Source organism: Dunckerocampus dactyliophorus, chromosome 10, assembly GCF_027744805.1.
Source record: "Dunckerocampus dactyliophorus isolate RoL2022-P2 chromosome 10, RoL_Ddac_1.1, whole genome shotgun sequence".
NCBI lineage: Eukaryota > Metazoa > Chordata > Actinopteri > Syngnathiformes > Syngnathidae > Dunckerocampus > Dunckerocampus dactyliophorus.
In genome coordinates, this window is record NC_072828.1 from 4,520,698 (window position 1) to 4,543,757 (window position 23,060).

At 40.8% G+C, this 23,060-nt stretch overlaps 1 protein-coding gene across 5 annotated transcripts in view; it reads left to right on the forward strand.

Annotated features, from left to right (window-relative positions):
• Window positions 1-23,060, forward strand: part of nhsa (Nance-Horan syndrome a (congenital cataracts and dental anomalies)) — a 124,219-nt gene that overhangs the window by 73,500 nt on the left and 27,659 nt on the right. For 4 of the 5 annotated variants that reach the window (XM_054788744.1, XM_054788743.1, XM_054788742.1 and 1 more), the window contains exon 2: window positions 16,253-16,399. In XM_054788744.1, coding sequence (XP_054644719.1) covers window positions 16,253-16,399 — 147 coding nt within the window. Of the gene's footprint in view, window positions 1-13,385; window positions 13,786-16,252; window positions 16,400-23,060 lie in introns of those variants that run through there. The other variant, XM_054788745.1, reaches the window with a different exon arrangement.

Genomic DNA, 23,060 nt, shown 5'->3' on the forward strand with positions numbered 1-23,060 from the left:
TTACTAGCCTCCTGGAAACACTCGCATCAAGCATGGCCAAAGCAATCTTTGAAGTGATTAACAACAACGGTGGAGCTCCTCATTACTGAGTTCTACTGGGAACAATTTTTTGTTCTGGTTTGGACAGTTTTTTATTTTTAGAGCGATGGTCTTAAACTTTTGATCAGCTGACAAACAGATTATTTCAGTTTAACTGTTGTTTTCAATAAATTACTTTTTCAAAGTGGTTTTTGTCTCACTCCCTTTTGCATATTGTAGCTCTACTTAAAACCTCATTAAGATCCAAATGTGCAAAATGCTAATTCTAGCAATTTTTCAACTGGTCTTAAGATTTTTATCAGGTCTGTACATTCCTCCATCTTGTTCTTGGCTCGATTCAAGGAGGTAGCACATTTGGCCAACCACAGCAAAGTTCCCTTAACTGAGCATAAACAACCCCAAATGTCCACAGACGACATTTTGGTTTGGAATATTTGAGTTATGTTGCATAAGAATTTACAAAAACTCAAAGTATTTTTTACAAGCTTTATGTGATAGCTAAGATGGCAAAAATTGGGAAATATAGAAAAAACTGTCTTCAACCCAGCAAACGACATTTTGGTTTGGGATATTTGACTTATGTTGCATAATAATTCACAAAAGCAGTGTAAAAATATATTTTACAATTAAGATGGCAAACATATGAGAAGAATATAAACTGCACATTTAACCCAGCAGGCAACAATTAGGTTTGGAATATTGGAGTTATGTCATGTAATATGTAACAAAAGCTCTGTAAAGTGTATTTTACAAGCTTTTGGTAAAATCTAAGATGGTGAATATTGGTTTGGTTTGGTTTGGTTTGGTTTAGTTATTTGAACATGAAGGTTCCAATGGAATACATCTCATGAATCATCCTTTCACAGTTCCACATGTCCAAAAGGAGTAGGAAGAAGCAGAGCTTATTGAATCCTACCCCCATCGATTCCACATCTTGTACAGTACCTGTTGTTCACTTCCTGCATTCCATGTCATATTTTCTATAATAATCAGAGTAATAATAAATAACAGTAAGAATATATATAATATAAATAAAAAAACAAAACTAAAAAAACGAGCATGACAGAACATCATTGTGATGATCAAGACTCTTCTGCCTTGTATTTAGCAAACATCAACTGCTTGTATTGTTTTTTGAATTTGCTCATCTCTGTACATTATTTGAGTTCCTTACTCAATCCGTTCCATAATTTAATTCCACATACAGAAATGCTGTGGGTTTTCAGCGTTGCTCTCGCGTATAAATGTTTTAAGTTTAATTTTCCTCTAAGATCATATTTCTCTTCTCTGATAGAGAAATACTGTATGAGGTTTTTGGGTAACAAGTTATTATTAACGTTATGCATTATTCTAGCCCAGGGGTGTCAAACTCGTACCATGGAGGGCTGAGACACTGCAGGTTTTCTTTCCAGCCAGTCACTAAAGCAAGTGATTTTAATGATCAACACCTTCAGTTTGAGGGAAGGAGCTCATCAATTAAATCACCTGCAGAAGAAACTGGTTGGAGAGAAAACCTGCAGCGTCTCGGCCCTCCAGGGCACGAGTTTGACACATGTGTTCTAGCAGTTTGAAAGAATACTAAATCTGCAAATTTTAATATCTGCGATTTTAAAAATAGAGGGTTTGTATGTTTTCTATACTTGGGATTATGAATGATCCTCACCCATCTTTTTTGCAGTACAGTGAGTGAGTGAAGATTGCTTTTGTTATTATTACCCATATCTCCACACAATACATTAAATATGGTAATACTAAGGAACAGTAAAGAGTGTGGAGTGATTTTTGATCAAGAACATATTTTGCTTTATTCAATATAGAGATATTTCTCGCCACCTTTTGCTGTATATATTTAATATGAGATTTCCAACTCATTTTTTTGTCTTATGACCCCCAGGAATTTATATTCTTCCACTTTTTCAATATCCACTCCATTAATTTGTATTTGGTCGTACATCTCCCTTCTGCTATTTCCAAATAGCATTATTTTAGTTTTACTTAAGTTCAAGGATAATCTGTTTCTGTCAAACCATGACTTTAATATGACCATTTCATCCTTGACCTTTTTAATGAGTTCTTGTCTGCTTTTGGCAGAACAAAAACTTTGAAAAACTTTTTTGCAGCCACCTGACTGTTATAATGTTGATTGTAAATTATGAACACTGGAAGATGATCGCTGATGTCACTAATTAGCAGGCCACTGATGGTGTTGTTATCAAAGTCGTTGGTAAATATATTATGGATAAGGGTGGCACAGTGGTCTGTTGTTCTACTGGGTCTAATGATTTTAGGATATAAACTCAAGCTATACATTGTGTCTGTAAAGTCATCTATTTCCTTGTACTTGTGTGTTCAACAGATCAATATTGAAGTCTCCACATATAAAAATAGTTTTTTTACCTATGTCTGTATACGTTGTCTTAATCCAATCCTCAAACATTCCAATCTTTGACTTTGGAGTTCTATACACACAACTTATTAACACATTTTTGCTTTTTTCTTTACAGATTTCAATTGTAATACATTCTAAAATGTTATCAATGACAAATGACATTTCATATCCATTTTCATATCCTTCCAGCTCGAAGTCCATTCCTTTGTTAGCATTGATCCAAGTTTCTGAGATTGCTATAACTTTGAAAGGTTCTTTGAATTGATTCAAATGTTGTTTGATGTTAGTAACGTGTGCATACATGCTGCTGCTGTTTATGTGAATGATGGATAACTTGTCATCGTTGATGAAGCTGTTGTTGTATTGCTCCTCCGTATAATAACAGCAGTCGTTTGTAATGTGAGATAAAACATTTGGGTCCGGATCAATTTCTTTTTCCACATCCAATTGTTTGTGATCTGTAAAGTAAAAAGTGTCCAATTGTAGATGTTCTTGTAGCATATTAGAGCTGTACTCTTCCATGTTGGGAGACCTCAGTATTTTTCTAGGTCCTTGATGTCTTTGACAACAAGAACTCTGGCCTCTGGTCCTCCATTTGCTTTGATGAAGATTTTGCAGTTTGCCCTCCACGTTCCTTGGATCTTTCCTTGCTTCCTCAGATCACGTGCTTTCTTCGCAATTTCAGTGTTGCGCTTTGTCAGGTGGTCATTCATGTAGACGTTTGTTCCTTTCAGCTTCTTTCCTTGTTTCAGCAGAGCAACCTTGTATTTCCTATTAGTGAATTTGACGATGATGATGGGTGTCGTGTGATTCCTGCCATACAGTGGGATACAAGTATCAATAGATTGGATGTCTACATCCACCTCCTTCGATTGCAAGAAATCAACAACTTGTTGCTCCGTTGAGGCGACATCCATTTCATCTGGTTCATCAGTATCCGCCACTGCTCTGGCATAGGACCTTTGTTTGATTCGAACTCCCGTCACGACCACGTCATTCATTCGCGTGTTCTGATCCATGTCATCTATGGTGGTTTTCAGCTGCTCAATGATTTTATCTTTTTCTTCACACTCTTTTTTTGAGAGTGGCTCTCAATGCAGCATAACTTTCCTGTAATTCTTTATTCTCGACTCTCAGACTTTGCACTTCCTTCATTAATATCCCCATATCATTTTGCAATGCTTTATTCTCCGCTCTCTGACCTTGAACTTCCTTCCTCAGGGACCCCATTTCTTTTTGCATCGCACCATTATCCACTCTCAGACCTTGAACTTCTTTTTGCATCGCACCATTATCCACTCTCAGACCTTGAACTTCTTTTTGCATCACACCATTATCCACTCTCAGACCTTGAACTTCTTTTTGCGTAGAGGTGGAAGTCTCCACAATTAGCTGCAGCTGCTTTCCAAATTTCCCCAGAACTTGCGCTGTGGTAGCCTCATACTTTTGCGCTAAGGTTCTTTCTAGCATTTTCACGTAGTCATTTATCTTCTGTATAGCTTTCACTGTTATTCCATCTATATTTTTACTCAGTTGTCTCGTCTGATTTAAGTGTATCATCGTTGTCAGGTCTCAGCGGCGGGTGAGGTACACGGCTAGCACCTCCGGTTATCTCAGGGGTCAGTTCTGGATCAGCATCTTCCGTATTTATAACTGAATCCGGAGTGCTTTGACCTGAACTGCTGGAGCCGCCGCTTGAGCCGCTTCTTTTCCCTCGAGCCTTTGGCATTGTTACTGTTGCTTAGCAACGCCATCAGTTAGCCGTTCACTTGTGGTGTATTGCCTTCGGTGATTAATATTCGTTATAACAGCGAGTTTGTGTCTCACCAGTATCTCACCAGTCCTCGTTAGCCGAAGAAATCTCCACAGGATGACTCCAGATGTTTTAAAAATCCTGCTTGGTGTGCAGCTGTCAAACCGTGGCTAGCGCGATAGCTTGCTTTTAACGGCTGTTGGCTCCAACTAACTGTCTGTTTTGGTGAGTTTAGTCCACTCGCTGGTCCGAATTGAGGCAGAAGTCTCAGCACTCACTTGTATAGTTGTAATCACAAGTTGTGATCACAAACAGTAGTCACCAAAAGTCACAAAAGGTTTAAAACTCCGGTAGTAGTAGACGGAGCTTTTCCATGAGCATCCTTTCCAGACAACAGGAAGTGACGTATACAATACAATATAGCAGAATATAAAAACAAGTTATGTGGATGACATTATGGTTCAGATAATTGATTTACGTCTCACAAGAAGTCACAAAAGCTCTTCATAAGTATGTTTAGCAAGACTTTGGTAAAATGTAAAATGGTAAAAATAGCAGAATATAAAATAATGCCATGCATCAAGTTCAGTCATGGAATATGTCACGTAAAGCTGTCCAATCAAGTCCATACATACTGCATATGTTCTTTACTGTACTGCCTTTGGTTTTATGAGAAAAATACCAGCGAGAATGCTAATACAACCACATGAAAGTATCTTAAAGATTTTAAAAACAATTTGTTTACATTTTTATCAAACCACAAATGTGAGGGCAGTCTAAGACCACAGAGCCCAGCAGGCTAATTTCTCCTCTGCAGGACTGTTTCCCTTATTTTCCTTAGCTAGCTCCTCGGGGACGTAGCAAGGCTCGTGAGCCGTCTCGCTCAGACGAGAAACAGTCCAGGACATGTTAAAGATTAAAGCGAGGTGACGATTTCTGCTTCCTGTCCAACACTGCCAGGCAGCATGTGGCGAAAGATAAGGCTTGTAGTGGGAGAGTAAGAACAGTCATGAAGAACTTTGCTCTGGAGATCCATGGAAGACTGCATTGAATCACAGAATGATGTTTCTTAAATATTTCACACCAATCAGCTACTAATCTTTTCACTTTCTTTCTTTTTTGCATGTCTCCACTGACGTTCAATATTTTAGTTTTTAATTTTTTTTTATTTTTAAAGGAGAAAGTTGAAATAGTTGGAAAAAAAAATAAGAGAAATGGCAAAACCAACTATAATTTTATGAGAATAAAGTCAAATAGAGAGAAAAAAGATGTATTCTAAAGAGAAAAAGTGGCAAAAAATGACGCATTGTGAGTGTGTGGTGAAGCTAGTTGTGAACCGGCTAGTAGCTAGCCGGTGTGGTGTGGTAAGGTGTCACAATGCAAGTAATGTGGTTCTTTGGAGAAAAAATGTTCATAGCAATAATAATGTCACTGTAGCTTGTTGGCTTGCAGGTCACATTATGTATGTAAGCATGGAGCATTGTTGGTGGGTTTTGGAGATTTTTTTGGATCATAAGGCTTTATAAGCAGAATAGGTGCATCCCTTTACGTGGATTCTTGGCTGCCTCTTTTGATCTGTTTTATATCCTTGGAACGCACAGAAAAGCGAAAGACGTGTATTCATGTCTCACATAAGGATTGTGGATGATGGGCAAAATTACAAAACAAGTGCAGTTTTTTTTTTTTAAAGTGGGGAAAATACTGTCACAAGGTGGCTTACGCAAAAGGTTGGAACCTGTAATGCAGGTAGACCCAGCGCTAGTAAAAAATACAATTTATTACACAAGGTAAAAATGACATGAAAAAATACAAAAATAACTACCAAAAGATAAACTAAGGAACACAGGGCTAGAGCCAAAAATACAAAGAACAAAAACCACTGCAAGGCAGGAAAAAAGGGTACTCACTGAACGAAAAGAGCTGCAGGAAGAAAGGTGCAGAACAGGTAAGTAGAAGTAGCAAAATCACAAAGGCAAAAAGATACGCGAGCAAAGGGGACCAGTTGGGAGCCAAAGGATGAGGAACAGGAAGCAGGGTTGGCAAGGGAAATAACTGGCAACTAGATAGTGGCCAGGCAGAGGTATATATGGGGAGCTGGAGATTGATCACAGGTGTCCCTGATTACTCATCAGTGCAGCCATGACACTGCAAGGATAAAACCGAGGCGGCAGCAGAGTGCAAAAACACAGAAAATGACAAATACGTTGCTAAAATGTTCTTCCTTCAAGTTATATCTTTGCAACAAGTGTTGGGAAATATATTTAAGCCATCAAAAGCAGGTATTTGTTTATTTAAATTGAAAAATGTAAAAATATAATCGGACAATGTTTTTATAATATCTGAATCTGCATCGGCCCCCCAAAAATCAATATCATATCCATTTTGGCTCCTGTCACAGTGGATCCTTATTTCCTTCCTGTCAGTCCTTCCTGACATTTTCCCACCAGGATGGGATATTTGCAGGACGGCCGAGGCGACCTCAGCCTGACCACGCGTTTCATTTATAGATGCTCGGCCACGGCAATGGCCGAGCCTCCCTTTGCTCCTCATTGTGTCTCCGCAAAACCACACTCTGCATTTTTGTGCCTCGCTTGCATTCCTCTCCCTTCACGCTCCGTCTGCCCGGCCCGTCTGGTGCTGGAACCAGAGACAGACGTTGTATTTTTCATTTTATTTTTTTTAATATCCAATTTTTCAATTTTTTTATTTTTAATATTGATATTTTAATGTTTCAACTTTATGATACTAAAATGACAATTTTTCCTCGTAATATTATAAAGTTATTCTTGTAATATTACAACTTTTTCTCGTTACATTTGTTTCCCCTAATATTTTGACTTTATTCTTGTAAATGTTTGCTGTTGCTTTTGCTGTTTTTTTTTTTTGTTTTGTTGGGTTTTGATGTTAAATTATATTTTCAGAATGTGCCACATGCCAATAAAAAACAGCCAATGGCCACAAATTGCCCCCGAGCCGCACTTTGGACAAGGCAACAGTAAAAGTGGAATAGAGAGCAAAAAGGTGTAAATCATGGGTGTCCAAACTTATTCCAGCGAGGGCCATCTAGTGAAAAATGAAAAGATGCAACTTTTCCATTTTGATATTTTGTAAAGCAACACACATATATGCTGAGAAGTTATATACAATCATGGAAAAAATGATTAGACGACCCTTGTTTCTTCAGTTTCTTCTTCATTTTCACGCCTGAAACAACTAAAGGTACCTTTGTTTGGACAATGACAACAAAAATAGCTCAAAAGAGTTAAATTTTCTGGCAGTACAATGCTATAGCTATTCATGTAAGAACTTAAGTGATTTTAGTTATTATCAAGAAAACCATGGAACCACAGTTTGCATCTGAGTGTGAAGCTTCTGGGATGAGACTCAGCACCTCCAAATCTGAGGCCATGGTTCTCAGTCGGAAAAGGGTAGATTGCTCCCTCCGGGTTGGGAATGAGGTCCTGCCCCAGGTGGAGGAGTTCAAGTATCTCGGGGTCTTGTTCACGAGTAAGGGAAGGTTGGAGTGTGAGGTCGATAGGCGGATCGGCGCAGCGTCTGCAGTAATGCGGTCGCTGTACCGGACCGTCGTGGTGAAGAGAGAGCTGAGCCGGAAGGCAAAGCTCTCAATTTACCGTTCGATCTATGTTCCCACCCTCACCTATGGTCATGAGCTTTGGGTCATGACCGAAAGAACGAGATCGCGGATACAAGCGGCTGAAATGAGTTTTCTTCGTAGGGTAGCGGGACTCACCCTAAGAGACAGGGTGAGGAGCTCGGTTATCTGGGAGGAGCTCAGAGTAGAGCCGCTGTTCCTTCACATCGAGAGGAGCCAGCTGAGGTGGCTCGGGCATCTAGTCCGGATGCCTCCCGGACGCCTCCCTGGTGAGGTGTTTCGGGCATGCCCAGCCGGGAGAAGGCCCCAGGGAAGACCTAGGACACGCTGGAGGGAGTATGTCTCACAGCTGGCCTGGGAACGCCTTGGTGTCCTCCTGGTGGAGCTGGAGGAGGTGGTCGGGGACCGGGAAGTCTGGGCTTCCCTACTGAGACTGCTGCCCCCGCGACCCGGACCCGGATAAGCGGAGGAAAATGGAGTGGAATGGAATGGAACCATGGAAGTTGCTAGATATCAGCTCTTCAATTCAACTCTTATGAGATATATTTGTTATCATCATTATATTTGTCCAAACAAATGACTGTATATTTCAAGACAACAATGCATCTCAGCTTTGCCATGTAGATGAAATGCTACTAAAATCAAATTTTTCTCCATAATATTACAAGTTTATTCTCGTAACATGGAGACTTTTTTCTTGTTCAAAAGCAACATTCTTCTCTTAACATTTTGACTTTCTTCTCGCAAAATGACAACTGTTTTTTTTTTTTATTTCTGCTAACTATTTCAACTTTCCATTTGTAAATGTTCTTCTTGTAATTATGATTATATTCCCATAATAAGTCTGCCTAACAAACATGTATAGGAAGGAAAATACAGCCGATAACATATGAAAAAGCTGCATTTTCACAGATGTCCCTACGGACTCTCCGAAACGAGCGTGCACACACAGTGTCAGATTTTACCGACGCATACTTCCGGGAATTGTCACATTCCTACTAGTGAGGATAAACAGCATAAAAAAATGGATGGATGGATGGAAGGAGAGAGCTAGCTTGCAACTAGCCACCCACGGTTGTTTACATGATTGAAAGGCAGTTTGAGGTCATTTGCACGCCGGAAAATACGGGAGCCCATAGGCCGATATATAGCAATATGTTTATTATTGGCTTTCATTATAGGGACAAATCCCGGTACCGATATTGACCGATATTACCGATAATATCAGTGGGTCAATATTATCAGACATCCCTAATTTTTTCTCTTTTTTTCCCTTCTGTTTTCTCCTTCAGATTTTTTGGATTTGATTTGGTCACTTGTGTTTTGAACATGTGAGTAAAAATAAAGAGAAAAACATAATTACAGGAAGTAAAAGTAAAGACAAAAAAATTATAATTGGAGGGGAGGTGTGGCCAACATGCACCGAGTAAAAATGTGTTTCAGGTTTGGGGGGGATCTGGATAAAGGTCTCAACATAGTCCTTGAAGAAGCAGAAGTAGCATGCTACCGTACGTGCTGATTCTGCCGATGGACACATTTTTCACGTGTACGCCTCGTCGGGAAGCGAAGCGGTGCTTAATTGCAGCTTTCCAACCACTCCCCCACCACCACCACCACCACCACCACCACACACACACACACACACACACACACACACACACACACACACCACACCTGGTTCCCAGTATCACATTGCAGACGCAGGTCACGACGCCCACCTCCTGTTCCCACATGAAAGCTGCAGGTGAAGGCAGGGTTGGGACATTGGGACATTTAAGGGGGTGTCACTCCTAAACTCGGAAGGGAATAAAAATCATCATTTGGACTTTGTTGTTGTGCTGACTGGCACCTTTAATATCTGTGAATGAATCTGTGCAAAAGAGCTGACAGGGAAGAATATCCCCTGAAAGGAGGAACCCTTTAAGTCCTTAACAAGATCCCAGGACTCCAACACTTGCCTCAGGTCCTCAGCATTGAGTGTAGCGACTGGAAAGAATGAAGATGACTGAGTGAGGCTGGAGTGAGTTCTCGCAGGGTGTAGTTCCTCATGGCTCATTGATTGTCCCCTTTCAAATCATGTTAGCAAAGTAACTTGATGTGTCATTTCTTTGGCGCTATTTAGTATTATTTATAGGCTTTAGTATTATTATTATATTTTTAATAATGTAATAATAAAAACAATACAGATGTGTTAGTATCATTATTATATTATTAATAAGATATGCACAATAATTTAGTAATTATTACTTCTATAATATTACTATGGGTATTAGCATTTTCTTTTTTTTCTATTTCAATCGTCTCTTCAACAAGATGGGCGACAGCTCAAGAGAGTATTGCTATTATATTGTTATAATCTTGTATTAATGACTATTTTCTATCAAATGTCATAATAAATTAATTTATAATGATTATTATTACTATCATGTTCAGTGAATCTCTAAATTTAGCAGGTGCAGCCGGTGTTTAAGCCGCACCCACTAAATTTGGTGGCTGGTGGCGGAGTGGTTAGCATGTTGGCCACACAGTCAGGAGATCGGGAAGACCTGCGTTCGAATCTCCGCTTGTGTGCAAGTTCTCTTCATGCGTGCCTCCCACATTCCAAAAACATGCATATTCGGTTAATTGGTGACTCTAAATTGTCCATGATTGTTTGTCTATATGTGCCCTGCTGGCGACCAGTCCAGGGTGTACCCCGCCTCTCGCCCGAAGTCAGATGGGATAGGCTCCAGCATACCTCGCATCCCTAACTAGGATAAGTGGCATAGAAAGTGGATGGGTGGGCTTAAACACCTGTGCGTCTTATACACCGGAAATTACAGTATAACTGTCAAAAGCGCTGACGTAAATAGACAAAGACAAGTAGACAAGAGAAAAACAATGGACTGTAACATTAGTATTAAATATTAACATAACAGTGGTTTATTTGGTCTCAAAAAACGATGACAATAGTGTCTTTGAGCGTCAAATTTGTTAGGTTTCGCAGGACAGGAGTGAGTTCTTTCTGTCCTGCGCCTTTATTTTGGAGAGCTATACTTCCTGCGTGGTGGCGGGGACAGCCACTTCACGCCTGGTGGCCGGACAGCTGCGGCCAATTGTCATTTGCGGCGGTTAAAAGGCCAGCGCCGTCGTACGTGCACCACTGGTTCATTGCCATTGAGACTCATGTTTCTCGTCTCCTAGTCAGTGCTGTCACGTGAACTATCCACTACTATCTGGACTATCTGCACCTTTTGTCACAGAGCTTTTCCTCTGTCGCTTTTTGTTTATCCCTGCACCTGTACAATTAAAGACTTTTTTTGTTTGCAAAAAAAAAATGCCTCGTCTCTGCATACCAGGGGTCATGCTTCCTACAGCTCCAGCCCAACCAGAACGTAACAAAATTGTGGGACAATAAACATTTCAAAATGCACCTGCATTGTTTTTTGACTCAGTTAAATAAATGTTTGTTTGTCTAATCATATTTTTTCATTGTATTTTTCTTAAAATGAATGTTAAAATCTCATCTTGTCTCGTTCTCGTGGGCCCAATCTCGTCTTGTGTGTTAGGTGTCACGTGTTAGGTGACAAAATAAATACATAAAATAATAAAAATAATTAACAACTAATTTAATTTCTAAAAAAGTGGTGGGCAGGCTCATTTAGCATGGTTTGGGTCAGCGGTGGCGTCATGGCCGTGAGGAAGGAGGTTTTCCCCTGAAGGTGCAACTTGAAAAGTGAGCCTCTAGAACGGGGTTGGCAACCCGCGGCTCCGGAGCCGCATGCGGCTCTTCAGCCTCCTTGATGCAGCTCCCTTCGCAGTGATTTTTTGCAACACCGAAGTAAGGGAAATGTCCATTTTCAAAAAAAATGTGAAATATCCTACCCACCGCAAGTCTATGAACGCATCTAGACTGCATTCTGACTGCTGATTGGATGAGCAAGAGAGGGGGACCTATGCCGTGAGTCTCCTGCGCGGGAGAGAAAAAAGGTGAGGGAGTTTTGAGTTGAGTCTGAAGTAAGTTACGTAGGCGTAGTAAAATAAATAAATTTAACAAGAGCATAGAAATGTGTTTTATAACTAGAAGCGCACTGTAGCCCGTGACACGCTAATCGCCGAGGTGGTGACTCCAGGAGAGGCAGCTGGCTGTGCAGTCACCGCTCAGAACAATATGTTCTTTCGCTTTCACGTCTCCAAATACCAGAAAAATCTCCCAGCGACGTCAGGAGAAGTCTTTGCATTTGTTGTTAGTCGCTTTTGATAAAATAACACTGTACTCTTTACTTGCGTATCTTGCTTGCTGCTGTAACAAGTGAATTTCCCCGCTGTGGGATAAATAAAGTACAACTACAATACAATAAGTCACAAAGAGGGTTTGGAAAGTCGGCAGATTTAGCGAGAAAATTGCCACTGGACTGCACATGATATGGGAAGCCATGGAGAATACATGAAAGAATTGTTCATGAAAATAGCGCATCTATTGTCCGAATTAAAAAAAAAAAAACAGGAAATTATTGAGAACATGAAAGAATGCCTCTCTTTGCAAAGACAGTCAAGGACAGGAACAATAGATGACAATTTAGTGCAGGTATGCAGATATGTGAACTCTGGACTTTTTTACCTTAAAGTTGGCTACATTTTTTTTTACATTTATTTATTTTACAAAATTTGGGAACCACTCAGTAAGACTTACAGAGTAAAGTGTTTAAATGGTTCCAGAGTAGGCCTACAAATGTAGGCGCACTTTTATTTGATACATTTTGTGGTTGTAACAAGTTTATAAGTTGTGTAATGTTTTGTGGCTCCCGGCTATTTTTTTTTTTTTTACTGAAAACGGAGGCAAATGGTTCTTTTGATGGTAAAGGTTGCCGACCCCTGCTCTAGAACAAGTGAGGGAGATGATAGATTTTTATCACCTTTGGTGTTTATACAGTCATGGAAAAAATGATTAGACCAGCTTTGTTTCTTCAGTTTCTTGTTCATTTTCATGCCTGATACAAGTAAAGGTACCTTTGTTTGGACAAACAAAAACAGCTCATAACAGTTAATTTTTTTTGGCAGTAAAATAGCTATTCAGGAACTTATGAACTTCAGTGATTTTGGTTATTATCAAGAAAACTATGGAAGTTGCCAGATATCAGCTCTTTAATTCAACTCTTATGAGCTATATTTGTTATCATCATCATATTTGTCCAAACAAATGTACCTTTAGTTGTACCAGGCATTAAAATGGATCAATAAACTGAAGAAACAAGGGTGGTCTGATCATTTTTTTCATGAGTGTATATTACTCTGACAACATCACTGAAATGTCCTCCATGCTTCATTGTAGTCTACCACTGGAGTCTTGTTTATATTTCCACACCCACAGTCCTGTTGAAGACCATAAACAGATTAGTGGTCCAAGCGAGGCCCGCCTGGATCATGGCTAGGTTGGGGTGGGGATGCGGGGGAGGAGTGTGAGCAGATGTTACAGTATTGTAGATCTGTGGTTCAACATGGTCGGTAGGGCCTGGGCACGTCACTGTGCTGGAAAGGCATGCGTGACATTCAGGAGGAGGACTGTGGTGTTCCGTTCCAGACTCATGGCTCTTGTACGCCGTCTCAAAGCTGGAGGTGGCATGTCATTTACAGGGACTACAATTGAGCAGCCGGTAGCTCCTTATTTTGTTTTTCCGCCGCCCACAGCGCCAGACACGAGCGTTCCTGCACATCACCCTCGCAACCGCTTGTCTCTGCGACTCTTGTTTACATCACGTGAGTGTCAACGTTTCCCAGACTAAATTGTTGGTGCTCGAGGAGGCCGGCCAGGCTCCTCTCTGGACAAATTACAAGGCAGAAGCAGTCTCCAGGCTTTCATGATCCTCGTGGCCTGTAGCGCCGCTGGAAGGCCTCACCACAGCGAGATTATTGGGAAGATCCTGGCACAAAAGTCAAGGAGGAGGACGTTTGGTAGATGGTGTCAGGGTCATTGATAGTTTTTCATCAAGAAGGTTCACAGGCTTGGTGGAAGTAAGTAAAAGGCCATACTCACACTAGGCTATTTTTTGTAATCATTCCTTTATATTTAATTCACTATTATATCATACAATTTATACATCATTTCAGCATATATCATTTATTTTTTGTTTTTATTACGATGTTTAATTTTCTTTTTTTTATAACATGCACTCGCCTGTGTGCACGCACGGTACCACTGGCCTTGTCCTGACTACACCCTTAGGATGCTGGAAGAGGTGGGCCACGGCACATGCCGCGATATAAATGTAGTAAAACAATAAATTACGTGATAAATTATGTTAAATTCTAAATGATATATTAGATGCAAATCATCATATATTGTAAATTATATCATTTAAATAAAAAGTTATAATAACCATATGTAAATTACATTTTAAAGTTGTATTATAAATTGTTATATTATCATTTAATAATAAAATAAACAATAGTCATCAAACATTATTAGATTTAAATAAAATTCTGAAATTATATAATATGCTTTTTATATATTATATTATATTGAAATGATACATTGTATTACATTGCAATGTATATAATAATAATAAATTAAATGAGTAATAATAAAATGAAGTGGAAAAATTAATAAATTGTACTTTGTTATATTTTTACCATGCCGTTTCATGCCATACCAAGAATTCCCACTTTTTTAAAGTTCCCCTTTTTCGGAATGCAAAATGCCTTTGATCTAAAGACTTCTAGCTACTTCCACATTTCTTAACCGATTCAGACTACTCCAAAGTCAGAATTCTCGACTGATTCAAGACATTTAGCCTTTTTGGTAAATTGCGCCTTTTTGGTAAATCAGGCTAGGTGTTAGCATGCTAACTTTAGCATGTTAGCATGCTAACATTATTATAGTAGCAGCTTAAGCCATTTTCATAGGTGGACTCTTATATAAAGACTTAGCACTATCATGCTAGGTGTTAGCATGATAACATTAGCACTTTAGCATTGCTAGCATGCTAACATTAGCATAGTAGCATTTTTAGCCATTTCTGTAGCTAGACACATATAAACACTTACCACTATTACACGATTATATTATACTAAATTATGTTTTAAGAAATATATAAATTGGTGGCCTAGTTGTTATCATTTTGACCACACAGTCAGGAGATCTGGAAGACCTGCGATCGAATCTCCGTTGGCCATCTCAGTGGAGTTTGCAGGTTCTCCCCATGCGTGCCCCATGGTTTTTTCCTCCCATATTCCAAAAACATGCATGTTAGATTTATTGGGGATGCTAAAGTGTCCATCGGTATGAGTGTGAATGGTTGTTTGTCTATATGTGCCCTGCGATTGGCTGGCTACTCCACCTCTCGCCCAGTGTCAGCTGGGATAGGCTCCAGCTTACCCCCACGACCCTAGTGAGGATAAGCAGCATAGAAAATGAATGAATAAATGATGTCTAAGTAATACAGTATATAATAATAATTTCTACAGAAAATGAATAACAATAAAAATAGCCTGGCCAGAACAGTTCCTCATGCTTGGAGCAGATGAAGTCTTCCTATTTGTCTTCTTACCCCAGGCCATCTGCAACGTTTGTCCCAATGCTGGAGATCAGTCAGCAAGCAGCCAAGAGGTCAACAAGATGGTCGTAGCAGAGGAGGAGGAGGACTGATGTGTTTTCTTTGGCCATGTGTGCTAACAGCTGAGCATTGCTGTGCCATGAAAGCGTTAGTCCATTCAAGTCCAAATGTAACATGTGACTTATTTCTTCCCAAAAAGCTCTCAGTCTCTCACACGTTGGTGATTCACTGAGCTAAAAGTGTAAGGTCTCACAAATTTGCTGGGTTTTTTTTCTTCATTTTTAGCCACGGGGGAAAGTGAAAATGGAGGGGAGTCTGTTGTCCTACTTGTTGTCAAAAGGCTCTTTTGCACTCAACATGAGACATGCATGGTCCTAGTTTTACATCTCAGCAGGGATAGTCTTGCATCATGTCCCTCGCCAGCATCCTGTTTTTTTAGTAGAACAAGACTGCAACATTTTAAACATATACACTACAAGTCAAAAGTTTAGAGACATTTTGTCACGGTATTGGATGACAATGTGTCCCCAAACCTTTGACAATTTTTGCCGTCATGTAGAACAAGCTACATTTTAAACATACGCGACCAGTCAGTTGCAGTTTAGTTCTCATGCTATCCAATGACAAGGTGTCCCCACACCTTTGACTGATCTGAGAATTTGCAAATGTTGGACAGGCCCCTTTTCTTTCCTTTTTTTAGTCATGTAGAACACAACTACAACATTTTAGACATGGACACTACCAGTCAAAACTTTGGAAGCACTTTTTCATGTTAACACGGTGTCCCCAAAGTTTTGACTGGTACTCTTCTGTAAGTTTAAAAACACATATAAATGTATGCTAGGCACCCTTTTTCCAGACCATAATATGAATCCAACAGCTTGCCCAATGGTCCTTCGTGTTTAACCTGGGTGTCCTCCTTGCAGCTGTGTCCAACCTGGATGTGGAGAGCAAGCTGACGTTGCATTACCGAGCTCCCTGGCACAAGCAGAGGAACGTCTTCCGGCCCTCCACGCGGCCAGCATGTGTAGAAGAGCTGCACAGGGAAGCCAACCTTTGGGTGCTGCACCGAGGTGAGACCTTCACCATGTTTACGAAGAATTGTTCAACATTGAACTGTACAACTATTTTCTAGAAGATGCAGCGTTAAAAACAGTCAGTAAAGGCCTGCTATATCTGTTTACTGGTGTCAGTCTGCCCCCTAGTGGACAAGTCTGTTGTTACATCCTTACTTGGACTGCCAATGAAAGGAAGACACTTTGGTGTCTCATGTCTCAAAATTTGTGATTTTTATTACATTTTCTATAGAAAAATACAGATACAGCACATTAAGTCAACTAGTAAGCTTAGGTGATTTGGAAATAGTGTCCTTATTTACAGTATTTTTCAACAGTTTTTCAGTACATTTTGTGTTTTTATCTATTTAATTTTATTATTACATTATAATTATAATGCATTATTATATTATTTATTCTATTTGATTGTATTTTACACTTTATATATACATTCCCGATCAAAATCTTAAAAGAAAACTGCACTTTTTTTGGAATTTTGCCCATTATCCACAATCCTTATGTGAAACATGAACACATATTTCTTTGCGTTTTCTGTGCGTTCTAAAGAGAGAAAACGTGTTAACATGAGGGAGCTAACAATGTACGTCATGGGACACACCTACTTAGACTATAAAGCCCTAAAAAAACCCTCCAAAAAACGGCAACAATGTTACATTTACATAACTGTAAATAACATATTAACCAAGCTATAGCAAATATTGTTATTGTAGCAGCTGACACACAGAACTATAGATTTCTGGCAGAGTAACACAACAAACACCTCACTAGTCTCAGCGTCACTCACAACGCCTCAAACCGCTGCTGAGCGGTATACCTACTCGTGTTGCTACTGTGTTGTTTGTGAGTTTTGAAAAGTTAACGCTAGGTTATAAAACATGCCTCACACATGTATTGTAGAAGGTTGTGGCAATGACCCAAAAAGTTGGTCAACACGGTACCAACTAAACGGGACAGACTGAAGCAGTGGATACTGGCTCTTAACTTAGACTCAGTAAGATGCGCCTTTGCTGTCAGCATTTTTTGCCTTAGGACTATGTTGGATTTACCAGCTCAATGGGGAACACAAGTCTTGTGCTGAAAGACACAACCATCCCAATGAGAGCGCACATTGTAAGTGACTGTGTTCATTATACTGTTATTTTTTCATGAAACATTTGGCACTAGTGCTACATGGTAACGCTATGAGAATGCCTTAGTGTTTCACTATAGCTGGATCCGCCTAGCACCCAGCAACATTATTCTTTGCCTGGGGGGTTGTCCAAAGGTAGTAGTCATTGGCGGCGGCTCTCACGAAGTCTGCCATGATTACCTTAAATCCTGGTGTATAATTTTTTCTTAAACTTTGAACCCTGCGGCTGATAAAATGGTGAGGCTAATCTATGGCAAAATTTTAATCTCGTGATATCTCCTTTACTTGAGAACTACTACTTGTTTAAATACTGTGTCAGCTCGGCAGGAGCCAATCACGAGCTATCAGTGCACTCACAACAAGCCTGTCAATCCATTGGACACTGCAGGAGGTCATTATATACACACCTGATCAAAATCTTAAGACCAGTTGAAAAATTGCTAGAATTTGCATTTTGCACATTTGGATCTTAATGAGGTTTTAAGTAGAGCTACAATATGCAAAAGGAAGAAGGGGGAGTGAGACAAAAAGGATTTTGAAAAAGTAATTCATTGAAAACAACAATTAAACTGAAATAGGCTGTTTGTGTGTTAAGTGTGTTAAGTTGCTGTGTGATTAGCTTGGTGTTCTTCATTAGGTGACACAGTGAGTCAGACTGTGTGGCTCAAGGCCCTGTCACACCTTGACGATTTAGCCAGCGCATGCCCGACGTGATCATTTTGATGGCATACGTTGAACTGTCGACGTTTTTTTCAATTTTGGGCATATACATAGCGTATTCATAACGAGTTCGACGTATACATGACGTATTAGTAACTTACAGTATATAGAATGTTTCTATAACTTACTGTATAGACAACTTATACCAACGAATGCGTAGCGTGTTGCCGGCGTTCACAACTTATGCCCAACGCCAGTCTAACTTATGCAAACCGCGCGGCAGCGTATGGCCGATGATCACGTGCCGTAGCCTATAAAAAGGCTGCCACTTGATGACTCAAATTATAACCTCACTAGACATCGCAGTGTCAACATCACCATCATGCCGAAGAAAATTTCGAAGACCGCTGCCAAGAAGTATCAGGGCAGTGACGGAGGGGTCCATCACCACCCACAGCCTCCCCTCCCACTCTCACTCTGATGGAGATGACGCGGGTTCTAACGCCCCTCAGGCATCGTCAATGGTATCGGAAGCTGCTTCCCCAGTGGCCTCCATCTCCCCTCAGCCAACCCTTGCCAAGAAGAGATCCAAGAAGACACAGTTCTGTCTCAAGGTATGTTGACGTATTACGACTTGTGCGTAACAAAAATAACGTGAACGAGCGTCAACGATCGTGTTCTCTCTTATTTCCCGCGTATGCGGGACATATGAATCATACGTTGACATACGTCGCAAAGTTTTGTTCATGCACAACATTTTTGGACGACTTGGACGTACTACGACATATGCCGGCGTGCTTCAGCGTGCTCTTAACTTATACAAAACTTACCCATAACTTATTCGACGTACGCCAGCGTATTGGCCAAATTTTTCGTACGTTGGCGTACGCTGGCTAAATCGTCAAGGTGTGACAGGGCCTTTATACGCCGGTGTGGCTTCTATATGTACAAATCTGTTTTTTCCTCTAAATTTAGTATAAGTGTGTATAAGGTGTGTGTATAAGTATAAAGGCTTTTACACCGGAATTTACGGTAGTAATAGTAAATCACGTACACTCTTCCTATGCTGCTGTTGTTGACGGAAGTAGCTCTAGTTCTTACTGGCTTTGTGAAATCAATGTGCCTAGGAAAGAAGATCCGGCAATGTTGAAAAGGATCAAAATACAGCAAAATACTGTAAGTATTACATGTTATCATGAATGTACCTGTTAATGCATGATCACAGTATGTATATAAAATGATAAAACGTTGTTAGTGTTTTTTTTAGAGGGCTTTATAGTCGAAATTAGGTGTGTTCCATGACGTGCAAGTTAGCTCCCTCATGCTAACTCGTGTTCTCTCTTTAGAACACACAGAAAAGGGAAAGACATGTTCAGGTTTCACATGAGGATTGTGGATGATGGGCAAAATTCCAAGAAAGTGCAGTTTTCCTTTAAGAGTTAAGTTAAAGAATTCCAAGAATTTACATTTTGCACTCTTAAGGAGGTCCTAAGTAGAGCTTCAAAATGCAAAAAGAAAAAATGGGAATGAGACAAAAAAAAATCAGTAAGCAATTAATTGCAAACAAGCATTAAAGTGAAATAGACTCAGCTGATAGAATAAGCTGATCAAACGTTTAAGACCATCACTCAAAAAAAATAAAAAATTTAACCGCCTAAAATGGAAAAAAAAATTAAAAAGGAGTTGGTATTGAGTAACTGTGACATTCTTGTTAATCGCCTGAGAAATGAGTTTGGGAATGCTTGATGCCAGTGTTTCCAGGAGGCTAGCGGGAATGTTGCTGCAGGTGGTGAAGATGGCTTCACGGAGGGCATCCACTGTTTGGAATTGACGTCCATTTTTTTTAAAAGTCCCTTGCCATCCATGCCCAAATGTTCTCAGTTGGATTTAGATCAGGGGAACACGTAGGATGGTCCAAAAGAGTGAGCTTATTCCTCTGGAAGAAGTCCTTTGTCAGGCGGTATTGTGAAGTGCAGTGTTGTCCTGTTGAAAAAGCCAGTCATTCCCACACAGACGAGGGCCTTCAGTCATGAGGGATGCCCTCTGCAACATTTGCACATAGCCAGCTGCCATTTGACTCCCTTGCACAGCCTGAAGCTCCATTGTTCCACTGAAGGATCATGATGGCGCCCCCTCCACTGTGCCGGTGGACAACATCTCAGGTGGGATCTCCTTGTCATGCTAGTAACATTGAAAGTCATCAGGACCGTCAAGGTTACATTTTTTTATCATCAGAGAGTAAAACCTTCTTCCACCTTTCATTGTCCCATCCCTCTCCTGCAAATTCCAAATGTGCAATTTTGTGGTGTTGAAGGAAACGAGGCCTGTGAGGATGTTTTTTCCTCTTAAAAGCCTTCTCTGCCATCTGATGATTATTGGACTGCACTCGGCACCAGTGGCAACCTTCATTTGGGCCGAGGATGGTCCTGTGTCTTGACGGACAGCCAATGGCATCCTCCAGCTCAATGCTGGTAAAAAATTTTTGGGTCTACTACTTGCCTATTTTTTTCTCCATAACCATTACAATGTTTGAAGAAATTTAAAATGACTGTCTTACTGCGTTCAACCTCAGCAGCAATGGTGCGCTGCGAGAGGCCTTGCTTATGCAGCTCAACAATCCCACCACCTTCAATGAGAGAAAGCTTATTTGCCTTTGGCATCAAGAGATCGTGACAGTGTGAATACTGACACTAAATCACATTCTATCCAACATTGCAAAATGTAAATTTTTACGATTTTGATCAGGAGTGTGTGTGTGTGTACATATATATTCCTTGATCCAACATACAGACAACTTCTTAAAAAAGCTCCCCCAGCAGTTAAAGTGTGGAATGAAGAAACTGATCAAGTACTTCAGGACTGCTTTGGCTGCACAAACTGGGATGTGTTTAAAACTGCAGCGGGGAGGGAAGATTGTACTGTTGATTTGGATGAATACGCTTCTGCTGTTACTGCCTACATTAACACATGCATAGAGACTGTTACCACCACCAAGTATTACAGAAAATACCCTAACCAAAAACAGTGGATGAACTGTGATGTAAGGGCTAAGCTACTTGCTCGTTCGACTGCATTTGTCATGGGCACCGCTGAGGACTACAAAAAGGCCAGATATGACCTGAGGAGGTCCATACGGGAGGCCAAAAGACAGTACAGACAGAAGCTGGAGGGCTACTATTCCACCTCAGACCCTCGGCACATGTGGGCGGGGCTCCAGCACATCACAGACTATCGACAGCGGAGTAGCGTAGCCACGTCCAGCCAAACCACTCTTCCAGATGAGCTGAATGAGTTCTATGCCCGCTTTGACACCCAAACTCCTGATGAGCAGAGAGGGTGGCTAGACTTGGGGAGCACACAGGACTCACCTCTCATGGTGACATCAGCTGATGTGCGCAGGGTTCTGAACAAAACAAACCCACGAAAAGCAGCAGGCCCAGACAACATCTCAGGACGTGCACTTCGGGTTTGCTCATCAGAGCTAGCTGATGTGCTTTCTGACATATTTAACCTGTCGCTTGCACAAGCATCTGTACCGACCTGCTTTAAGTCCACCACCATAGTGCCCGTACCCAAGAAGAGCAACGTGACCTGCTTAAAATCGCCCTATAGCACTCACTCCTATTGTAATGAAGTGCTTTGAAAGAATAGTCATGACCCACATCAAAAAGAGCATCCCGGCGGCAACTGTGGACCCTCTACAGTTTGCATATCACCAGAACCGGTCCACGGATGATGCAGTCAACACTGCCATCCACACAGCCCTTTCTTACCTCCAGGGCCAGGACACATACGTCAGAATGCTATTTATAGACTATAGCTCTGCTTTTAATACAGTCAGCCCCCACAAACTCACAAATAAGCTCCTCACACTTGGCCTGTCTCCCTCCCTCTGTAACTGGGTGTTTAACTTTCTAACAGGCAGGCCCCAGTCAGTCAGAGTCCACAATCGCACATCCAGCTCAAGAATTGTGAGCACTGGGACCCCACAGGGGTGTGTGCTGAGTCCACTCCTCTACACGCTCTTCACCTATGATTGCGTGGCCTCCCAGAACAACACCAGCACCATTAAATTTGCGGATGACACTACAGTCATCGGACTGATCACTGGTGGTGTTGAAACATCATACAGAAGAGAGGTGGCGGACCTCATAGCTTGGTGTCGTGCTAACAATCTCCTTCTCAATACAGATAAGACTAAAGAGATGATCATCGACCCAAGAACAAGGGAAAAGGAGCCGCATAGACCCCTGTTTATTGATGAGACTGAGGTGGAGAGGGTGAAAACCTTCAAGTTCCTTGGCACACACATCAGCGAGGACCTCACCTGGTCTCACAACACCGAACAAATTATGAAGAAGTCCCAAAGGAGACTGTACTTCCTGAGAAGACTGAGGAAATTTGGCATGTCCACCACAATCCTGAGTTGCTTCTACAGATGCACTATCGAAAGTGTCCTTACCACCTCCATCACTGTTTGGTACAGTAACTGTACAACACGTGATAGGAAGGCACTCCAGCGGGTGATCAAGACCTCACAGAACATTGTTGGGGCAGCCCTCCCCTCACTGCAAGACATTTATAAATCTAGAGTCCTACGCAGAACACACAACCTCATCAAGGACAGCACACATCCACAACACTCATTATTCACACTCCTACCGTCAGGCAGACGCTACAGGAGTTTGAAGTCCAGGACCACAAGGCTGGCAAACAGCTTTTACCCACAGGCCATCAGGCTTCTCAACGAAGCACTCACACACGCCACACGCAACACAAGCACACACTCATAGCACTTTATTTATTTATTTATTTATTTATTTGTATTATTTATTTGTATTAATGTCTCTTCTGTTTTTGTTGCTTAAT